The sequence below is a fragment of the Macrobrachium rosenbergii genome, chromosome 51 (genome assembly GCF_040412425.1).
Source record: "Macrobrachium rosenbergii isolate ZJJX-2024 chromosome 51, ASM4041242v1, whole genome shotgun sequence".
Classification (NCBI taxonomy): domain Eukaryota; kingdom Metazoa; phylum Arthropoda; class Malacostraca; order Decapoda; family Palaemonidae; genus Macrobrachium; species Macrobrachium rosenbergii.
In genome coordinates this window covers 30772989-30784077 of record NC_089791.1, presented here as the reverse complement: position 1 = coordinate 30784077, position 11089 = coordinate 30772989, and the positions used below count along the sequence as shown (strand labels likewise).

The 11089-nt window shown below is 40.5% G+C and overlaps 1 protein-coding gene across 1 annotated transcript; it reads right to left on the bottom strand.

Annotated features, from left to right (window-relative positions):
• Positions 1-445: 445 nt before the first annotated feature.
• LOC136833262 (uncharacterized peptidase C1-like protein F26E4.3) lies at positions 446-6585 on the bottom strand. The gene is made up of 10 exons (XM_067095178.1): positions 6204-6585; positions 4111-4340; positions 3725-3788; positions 3211-3397; positions 2486-2652; positions 2164-2298; positions 1776-1875; positions 1546-1639; positions 1179-1345; positions 446-1018 (listed from the first exon to the last, which is right to left on the bottom strand). Exons 1-10 carry the CDS (start codon positions 6320-6322, stop codon positions 869-871), a joined length of 1413 nt encoding a protein of 470 aa, XP_066951279.1. The 5' UTR covers positions 6323-6585; the 3' UTR covers positions 446-868.
• Between the last annotated feature and the right edge of the window lie 4504 nt (positions 6586-11089).

The following is an 11089-nucleotide window of genomic DNA, read 5'->3' as shown; positions in this document are numbered from 1 at the left end:
GTAGTCCTTGACAATGGCTATATCAAAGGAAGTTGTTGCTAGATACTTTGGTCACCCATGAAATACATTAACGTTTTCTTCTCATTCATAGAAAATGGATCAGTAAATTTGATAAACTATGTTAAATTACATAATCGCCTAAATGAATTGAAATATTATTTAAATCATTATAAAAGTGTGAAAATTAGCCTACACCAATAAATTAATAAATAAATAGATGTTTACGTCTCTACTGAGCAGATTAAAATCACTAAATGCACCTTCATGATATGAAAGTATCCAGTAAGTAACAGAACGTCGACCAACTTTTCAGTTTAAAAACAATCCTTAAGCTCTCCCATAATTCATTGGCCTTTGCTTAAAATGTACCATAAACATAATCTAGAATGTACTTTTACAATCAAATATTCAAAGGAAAACTTGGGAAGGAAAATAAAAACTGTTATTATTTTTCTTTTTATATAAATTGTTACATTTACTGTGACCTTGTTTGTGCTCAAAATAAGTGAGTTACGTTATAGAGACACGCACACAGTAATAATATTGCTTGGAATGCTTAAGCATAAGTCACAAAGATGTTTCAGACGCAGGTCTCCTCTTCATGTCTGAGAGAAGAGAAATGATATCTAGAAAATATCTGTGAAATTCACTAATAATGATGATAAAAACTCGTGATGGAAGGCTTCCCGAGTCAGAGTATAAATAAGTGCTTTACTGATGTTTTTTACATAAAAAGAACTCTAAAGGAATCATCTGGAAAACATGAAATGGAGATAAAAAAAAAAAAGTGGAACAATTATGTTGATGAGACTAATGGTGGCCTTTATGAACTGATGGTGGCCCTTAAAGCAAATGATGACCTCCGGTACTAATAGTCCTTTTGACGGCCGTACATGAAATTAGCAAGTTTGGCGCGGACGGTGATGATGAAGGATTCGATCCCACACTCGTTCGTCCCTCGTTTGATCCTGAAGTAGCCTCCTTCGCCCCACTGGGATCCCCAGGAGTTGGCCACGAGCTGCAAAGATAAAGACAGGAATGAAAAACCACTTATTTATGTCCTTTCCGTCTCACGTTTTCTGCTCCGTGACTTGAAAACGGGTCAGCAAAGAACGTGAGACTATTAGATCCAAAACACGCATGAAAAATCCGATCCTATGCCGATCTCTCTTTCTTACCCAGTACTTTATGGGGTTCGAACCCATCATTCGGGAACTCCCCCAGCCGATGATCCTGACAGAGTGAGTTGCCGTGTCGCCGCCTTTCACACGATCGGAGGTCAGACCGGAATAGCTGTAAATACCGCTGTTGTACATGAAGAGGTCGCTATGAACGGTCATCAAGGCTGTGGACGAGAGAAAAATGGAGTCGAATGATTTAAGACTCTGAATTGTCTCGTCCATATGTCAGACATAACGTGACAACTGGCAAATAAATTTGTAATACCAAATCGATTTATACGGTTTTGGTGTTTATTTACTGAAACTAAGATCAGGACGGATGAGAAAAGTGACGTGTTAAGATCTAGTGCTAGTGGCGTCTTACCTTGGACGGGTCCATTGTGCATAATCTCCCACTGGATATCCTCCTCCGTGCTAGCAATTCGGTACGCGGGCTCGAACCTGTATCGATCCTTGGCCTGCAAAGAGCGTGTATAGCAAGACTGAAAACTGCAAGTGTTCAAACTAAGCTCCTAAAGACCATTTTCTTTTATTGCGTGTGTGTGTTTGATTTACAAATTCTACTTCAGTCAAGGGGCAACTAACTGAACTCACCTGACAAGTAAGCTGGGAAAGGTCGTTTCTCCTGATGACACATTTGGGCACTTTCCCGGAATTTCCGCTCTCGTATTTGTAACATTCTTCCCTTACAATGCTGCAGATAATCATTATGATTACGTATATTATACATATTTATTCTTTTATTATAAATTTTCCGTGTACAGCAACATATTAGCCCAAAACAGACACTAGGAGGTCCAGTCTTCTTAGCTAAACATGAACGTTTTCCTTGTTTTTGTTTATCAAGATATAAAACATGTTTATGACATCTTAGCAAGATATCCCTTGCTAGATAATCTAAAGAAGATTGTAGCTATTACTAAAAAAAAGAATAACAGCAACATAGAAATGCATGAATCAAAAAATAATTGTCAAGACTTACCCATGGGCCCTCAAATAATTCCAGGCTCTGTCTATGTGACCTCCCTCACAGCCCTTCTGGCCTAGCTCTGCACAGCTGAGCAGATTCTGAGCGGACAGTTCCATTCGCTCGAGACCTTTGGCCAGAATCGATAGCCTAAGATGCAAAGCATTTTATGAGTTACTTTGTATTTATACGATTTCATACAATAAATATAAGCACCATCTAACTCGTTTTATTAGGTAAAACACTGCCTATATCTCGTTTCAGTAGTTGTATAACAATCTAGCTCGTTTCCAGAGAGTCACTGTCTATCCAACGTTGCGTCAAAGGAAGAACTCACCTGTCCTGGGCTACTCCGAGGGTGGAGAACGCCCACGAGGATCCGCACCATCCTTGATCGCAGACGTCTGCTACGCGTCCTGCCCATTCGACTTTCTTCCTGGCGTCAAAGCTCACTGGAATCTTGGAAACGTCCGGGTCGAGTCGAATCGGGTGCATTTCGTGCGACTGGTTTATAATGAAAACAGAAAATGTTCAGTTTGAATCTCTGTCGTCGCTTGTGAGAACTTTCGATGGCAATGATTCCCCATTAGTTAAAATTGTAGTACATGATGAGAATGAATTTGACGCTTAGTCTTCAGGTTATCATGCAGAAACAATTACGAATTCTCAGACTTTTATATTGCACGACCACAACAAGATTATGTTAAAAAACAAATCTCCTTTAAAAGATCCTGCGTCTGTTGGCCCTAAAGTTATTGTAGTGAATGCGAGAAGAAGAATTACTTCTAACGGAATTCACGGAAATGATCAACATTTTTCCCAGTTTTTACGCGACATTCCTGCCAGCATCTATCTAACCTTGTACTAGAGAACCGTAAGTCTGTGAACTGTAATCTGTTCTTTGAAACTTAGATAAATAAATTAATTAATAAACAAATAAATAAATAAGTGACAGATACACAGGCGGGCGTCATCTCCTTTCGCCGTCACAGAAAAGAAGCTATTACTAACTTATCCATGAATAGAGAGGAGGAAGAAGATCCTTGGCACCTGACGTCTTACCTTGTCCTGAGGGCTGAATGTTCCTGTCCTAAGCCTGAGGCCGTCCTGAGCCTTTCTGCCCCAGAATTCGGAATGCATGGCCGCAGTCCAGCCGTACTTCCTTGGAGCCTCGTTGATGGCTGACACGATGAACTCGTCCGTCATACACAGGTCTTCCTGACACTTTAATTCCCCGTCATCGCAGTGGCTGTGATTATGAATATCAATTATGAATTATTTGATTGGAACAACCTTCAGAATTGCATTTCTGGTATGACATATTGTATTTTCAGTGGTGCACTATAAGGTTTTCGATTTCGGTAGCGTTAAATAATTTTAATCCTTTTCCGTAAATAATCAATAATGGATGACAGTGTCACTGAAAAAAAATGACAATAAAATAAAACTGGAACACAATCTTCAGTGAAAACTGTCTTCGTGAAAGATTACGCCCCTGGGGCATAAGCAGATAGATATGAATAGAAATATAAACACAAATGTCGTGGAATTATATCTGAAAAGACATTCATCTTACCATTCATTGCAGTTGACCAGCAGCGATTCCCCATGGGGTACAACAACACCATTTTTATCACAGGCTGGAAAAAAAACAATAAACTAGCATTCTTAAAAACATGATAAATAAATTCTTAAAACATGATAAATAAATTCTTAAAACATGATAAAAAAAATCTTTAAAAATAATGAATTCTTAAAAGCATGATGAACCAATTCGTAAAAGCATGATAAATAGAATTTGTATTTCTGAAGGATATACTGCCTCGTATTTCATTCCATTTTACCAGCAAAAGTTTTCTGGTTACGTTCATTAAGTATTTTCCACTTTGAATTCACATTGACACGATAAATAAATAAATAAATAAATAACTTATTCAATAACATTTATTCAATACAACTTACCAGCTTTTGGTCTGCCCTCAGGAGGGTCATTCAAGTAGAGCCTTGTGGGCCCAACAGCAGGCAGCGAGTGGTTCACCTTTCGGCCCAAACAGACCTCGTAGAAGTCCGGGCAGCAGTCGTCGTCCGTGCGGTCCTCGCTAACCATGCAGAACTCGTCGCAGTAGCAGAAGGTGCCCTGGATGGGCACCTCGCAGGAGTCCATTCGGTCATCGCAGCATTCGGAAGGTTGCCTGAGGGAGAAGAAGAAGAGTCGACAATGTTCTCTGAAGGAGGAGGCGTTGCTTTTGACGTCATGAAATGTTCTCTGAAGAAGGAGAAATGGTTCATGGTGTCACGAAATGTTGTCTGACGGGATGTGATGACCTCTATATCATCATTTTACTAACGTATTGCGACTCGAAAGTAAAAACAAAAATCGGAATGGATAAAGAAAGACCGAGAGGTTACGATTCCCCCAGCTAATCATCGCTTCTTATCGCCTCTCCAGATGATCTGGCCGGATGCTCTTGCTCCTCTCTATTTATGGAGACGTTAGTAACAGCTCCTTATACCTGTGATGGAGAGAGGAGGTGATGACGTCCGGTTGTGTATGTGTGTCACTCGAGCGTTTGACAATAACAGTGCTGTGATAGATTCTCTAGTATTCTGGCGAACATCCGACTTATTTATTTATTTATTTATTTATTTTGTCTTCGGAATTGTTACCCCTTGACCAGGACCCACTGAAAAGGATCACCAGAGTTTACCGCATAAAGTGAGCCGTTGCCCATGATGAACCAAGGGCAGTTAAATATTTAGTACAGTTTGTTAAGATACAGTTTAAATCAATAGAAATATAGTTCCCACTCTCGCTATCAATAGAAAATTAACTCTTACAGTTGTCACATATAAAAAGAAATGACAAAAAGCAACAAAATATTATCTAATTTCAACTCAAAATTCGCTCACAAGGGAAGAAGAGACTATTCTGCAATTCTCATAATTTAAGATTTCTATCATCTATTTCTATCACATGTGCGCTAATGGAATGAAAGACAGAATTTAGGCCAAAGGCCAAGCACTGGGAACTTTGAGGTCATTCAGCGCTGGAAGGGAAATGAGGGGAAACCTTGCATTTGCACAGTAAAACAATTGATAGGAGAGGGTGATAAGAAAGATATAAGAGAGTATGAACGGAGGCACAGTAAAAGAAATGAAAGGGGTCCCAGCTAGAGGCCGAAGGGACGCTGCAAAGAACTCCAGGCAATGCCTACAGTGCACCACATGAGGTGCACTGCAGGCACTACCTTCCTACGGGGACGTGTATGCTAGACACCGACTGACAAATAGGCCAAAAATCTCCATCTAATGAAAAAGACAGGAGAGGTTGGAAATGTATCGCAAGATTTTATTGAATTTTTATGTACTAGCGGACACCCGTTTATCAAAAATCACTCGGTGCAGTATTTATAGCTGGGCTGTTTCATATACGATAAATTCCTTGTTATTCTCGCATTTTTTTTTTTTTGTTGCATGAATCTTTTATCTAGGGTATTTCAGGACGACTGTGAGGACATACTGAATTAAAATAGGAAAAGTTACTTTCCCCCCAAGAGGAACTGACGGATGAACCAGTGAAGTGAAATGTATGTAGTTTGTGTAACTCCACAACCCAGGTTCATCTCTCAGAAGTTTATCTATCTATTTAGTCATGCAATTGAAAAATAAAGGCACAGAGGAGACAAAAAAAAAAACAAAAAAACACCATGGATCTCTCTTCTATACGACTGGTAACTCGCTTCTCTGGTAAAGGACCTTCGAAGCGGCTGACCCTAAAGTTTGCACCACCTACAGGCTATGTATTTTCACGAATCTTATCCCCCAGGGTCTCAGGGAGTCTGTAAATCTTGCATTTCCTTTAGAAATTCCTTTAAACATCGTCTAAATACATGTATGATTCGCATTTTGGATGTGTGTATGGTGTATTTATAACATCAGATTTTAAGGGTTCTCGCTGCGTGCCACTCTACTGGAAAAATCACGTATAGAAATCTTACAGTACTGAAGTTGCATCACATTAAATCTTAGAAAAGACGCAGAAAGCAACGGCTTACCTGTTACGACAGAAGTTGCCTTCGATTCCGTGAAATCCTTTGCTCTCGACTTGCAGGAGACTCGAAGACAATGTGAGGAAGACCCCTACAAAGTACGACCAGTGTTTACTCGGCGTCATCTTGAAGAGCTTTTCCAAGGACTCTGGAGAAGGTGAGAGAAATAAACTCTGTCCTTTCTTCTGCCTAAACGACCCCCACCCGGCCTTCTGCAGGAGACAGACGGAGAATCAGACGAGGCCTCGACGCTGAACAGCCACCGAATGAGTCGGAAGGACCTCCGATGAGCGATATAAATAGTCGAAGTTCGACCATGACGAAACTCCCTCATTCCAGAATGAGGTTAGGGCATCATCCGTGCCCCCCCCCCCTCTCTCTCTCTCTCTCTCTCTCTCTGATTCATTCCCTAGATAAGCGGTTTCGTCCTGTGGTGCTTCTTATCCGGTCATTTCGACAACCCATCGGCGATGTCCTGTGCTTTTTTCTTTCTTTTTTTTTTTTTTTTTTACTCATTCGGTTATTTTTGGTCACTCGTCATGTCACAGAAAGGAAATAACAATCTTGATTTGGTTTCCAATTGCTAGTCAGAGCTTTGTCTGTCCGTCCGCACTCATTCAAAAGCAGCTGTTTTGTTATTTTCTTGAGTTATGCATAGATAAAAGAAAACGGATTGCCACCCCATGCAGAGTCCATGTACCCACCAGCATTTTAAAACAAAACGGACAAGTTCGTGCCATTCGTAGACTTTTACCTCCGCTTATACGTTGAGTCTTCGTAATCTTTTGTAAATACAGAGTTGAAGGTGCTTTATAACAATCTGGCTACATAGCAAAGCACTGGGCCACTTCCAGCCAGCCATTCAGCGCCTGAAACTGGAAAGAGGGAGTTGGGGCCTTCAACCTTCAGTAATGCCTACAGTGCACCATGTGACGTGCACTGATGCCACTAACCCCCCTGCGAGTATATAGATAAAGGAATGAAGTTTCTAGCTTTATGCCTTTCCATACCCTTGTTGCTTTAACCCACTGCAGTCAGCTAGATACCATTTACTTAGTTCAATGCTGAGGTCAAGAGCAGAATGGGATTATCAGATAACAGAGAAAATATGAATTAATTATAAAAACAGAATGAAATTGAGGCATAATTTATATTGAAACAAAGCACTAAATACTCTCTCTCTCTCTCTCCAAAAAAAAAAAAAATTCCAACGGATATTTATGAATTGCCAGCGCTTTAGATAGTCGTGTTTACGCCAAGGATGAATAATATTTAAGTAAAGGAAGTCATTTCCTTTATAAAAAATAAAATGTATCAAAATACTCATGAGTAATTTTGACGTAGTCCTTTCAGTGTTCTCTTCAAAAATAAGATGAAATCCCTTATACGTCTCTTTGGAGATAAATCCTCCGTTTCCTCTCGAGAAATGAAAAAAAACGGATAAAATCGCACAAGAGATTAAATATAAAATTAGTATCAGCCTTTCATTGTTCCCTTCAAAACTAAGATTAAATCCCCTGCAAGTCTCTCTTGAGATAAATCCTCCGTTTTCTCTGAAGAAATATTTTAAAAAAACACGGGATAAATCGCGCAAGAGATTAAATATAACGTTAGCATCAGCTCTGAAAAAAAAAAATGATAAACTTTAACGTCAGAGAATTGAGAAATACGAGACTATACGCTGCCGGCTGACACATGCCTTCTAAATGGCGGAATACCATCCGCCTGGCGTCGCGTTTCGACATCAACGGATTGGAGAATGTCATCGTCGATGATCCAACCGTCACACACACGCAGCTTATCGGCTGATTCTCACGGAGTTGGAGGACGGTTGTTTATCCTTCCAAGGCTTTAATCATACACACATCCTGTGGTGTTTCATCAAGTTGCAAAAGAGACACGCTTAATCACACTGCTATCATGTATGTATACACCCACACGCACATTATATTAAGTTTATCACTTACACATTGCATTAAAACAATTACTAACGAGGCCTCATTAAAAATGGTCTGTCGGGTCTCTGAAGCGGTGATCGCACAAGAGTCGTTCCATGTTTTCTCTTTTTCTTGATTTAAACTCTGATTTAAATTCTGGATTTTTCCAGTTGATTCCTTCACACGATGTCGGAGTGCGTTTTCTACCTCCTTCCACTTTCTCCAGTTCTTTTAATGCTTTTGGGGCAAAGTTTTTCTTGTATGCAAATTTTGTTGAATTCTATGGCTTTTTGGTTATTGATCAACTTCTTATTAACTTGACAGTATTTTCTGAATCTTCTACGTTCTTCCAAATTCAGTTGATGGACAAAAAAAAACGATGATTAACTCTCTGTTCCATTTACTATAAACACAACACCACAGCCGTTCCGTCACTCGTCGTGACCTCGTCAAAGTGTATAATCTGGACTTGATGTTGTTTCAGATTTAGCTGACCTTGTGCCAGTACGGGCTCTTGCTCCTAGAGCAGCCCGTAACTAATCTGGACATAGCGTCTTGTTGTTTTGTTACAGTGTACGGACGGACTTGTAGCGTCCAAAACAATAAAAACCAAATAGAAATAAAACCAGGGTGCATCCCAGAACTCACAGGAGAAGCCAACCGAACGCGCGGACATTATCATAGCAAACCCCTCACCCCCGAATTACGACAAGCAGCGAAAAAACCCAGACAGAACACCGACATCATCGTACGTAGAGGAGATAAAGCTGCTTTCTACGTCATAACGGACAGAAGTGAATACAACACCAAACTTGACAACATCTTAAATGGCACCAGCAAGTTCCAAGCCCTCGGTAAAGACCAACAAATGAATTAAAGACAAAAGCACTACGCCTTACAGAAGATGCCAACAAAATACAATATGAGATAAAGTTCCCGAAAATAGTTGGTGACTTTAAACCGGGATATTGCTATGGGACGATAAAAGCACATAAGACCGGGAACCCCATCAGGCCTATCAAGGTCTACAGAGTGTAGGCTACTCTAGACTTTGAGGCCTATAATCTCACAAATAACGTCGGCCACCTACCAACTTGCAAAGAAGCTCAATGAAGTTATAACTCCATACTTTCCATCAAAATACTCAGTAAGATCGAGCACAGAATTCATCGATTTACTCAACGGAACAGAGCCAGAAGGAGACATCGTCTCTCTCGACGAAGAGTTTGTTCACAAACGTGCCAGTAGACGAGACAATCAACCTGATATTCAATTGTATATACCATACCGACCGCGAACCACTACCAGTGCCGGAGAGGACATTAAAATCGATGTTGGAAGCGTGCACTAAAAAGGCCCCTTTTCTCCCACACAAAGGTGACTTACTTAGACAGTGCGACGGCGGAGCAATGGGGTCCGCACTCGGAATCCTTTTTGCTAACATTTACATGGACCACGTTGAGACAACGACTTTCGTCAGTCATCAAAAACCACGCATATACGCGAGGTATATTGATGATATTTTCATAACAATGAAGGATGAAAATGAAGCCACAAAATTAGCCGAAGAATTTAAGAAGAATTCCTCCCTAAATTTCACCATAGAAATCAGCAGAGAAAAAAATCTTCCTTTCCTACACATACTCATAACACAAAAGGGACAAAATTTCGACACAAACATCTATACGAAAGCAAAAAACGCCGGGGGCGGGGCGGGGGTTGTGTCTTATCGCGCGTGAGGAGGGAGTGCCCAGCAGCTTACAAGCGATCGGTAGTGGGTGCCTGCATAAAGCAAGCTATAACCCACTGCTCCACGTGGCGCGAGACCCACCTTGAAATCGAGGGCGTCAAACAGCTCTTGACAAATAATGGCTTTCAAGATAAAGTAATCGCAGAAGTAATAAGAAGGAGAACAGAACAGCTCTACACCAACGACACCGAAAAACCAGGCAACGATAGATTCGAGGAAGAGAAAAAGGCGATCACCAAGAGAGGAATAACACCTAAAGCCCGTTTGAACAGGTCCATGGACGCGTTTACTGCAAACCGAATTTGACAGCTTCTCTCGTAATGAGAAATAATACCAGCCCGAACCCAGACAAGGAAGACAGTACCAACGTCGTTTACCGCTTTACCTGCCCAGAGAGGATGTGCCAGTCCTCCGAAAAAACGTACATTGGTCTAACTTCCACCACACTAAAAAGACGCCTACAGGCCCATCGAAATGATGGATCCATCCACCAACACTACATAGACCATTACAACCGCAAACCTACAACACAAGAGCTATAATACATAGTGGAGAATACAGATATCATCTGCACAGAACATAGTCGCCATGAATTAATCATAGCTGAATCTGTTTGCATTTTATTACATAATCCTACACTGGACAAACAACTCCCATCTAGCAGACGCCATACTACATACAACGCTAATAGTAACGACCATAACAACGGCAGCAACACCTTTTAAATCACACGCTTTTTTGTTTTCATTATTTTTCACAACGTAAATTATGTTCTTATTATAAATTTTTATTGTATTGTAACTTTAATAACTGTAAATAAATTAAAAGTGTTTATTTTGTACTTATTGATATTATAATGATTTATTTTGGACGCTACATATCTGTCAGCACACTGTAACAAAACAACAAGACGCTACGCTATGTCCTTTTTACGGGCTGCTCTAGGAGCAAGAGCCCGTGCTGGCACAAGGCCAGCTAAATCTGAAACAACAACATGTCCAGATTTCACCTGCAAGAGCCCGTGCCAGCCAGCTCAAACAAAAACATGCCCAGATTATACACTTTGAAGAGGCCACGACGAGTGACGGAACAGCTGTGGTGTTGTGGTTATGGTAAATGGAACAGAGAGTTAATCTTCGTTTTTTTTCCATCAACTGAATTCGGAAGAACGTAGAAGATTCAGAAATACTGTCAAAGTAATAAGT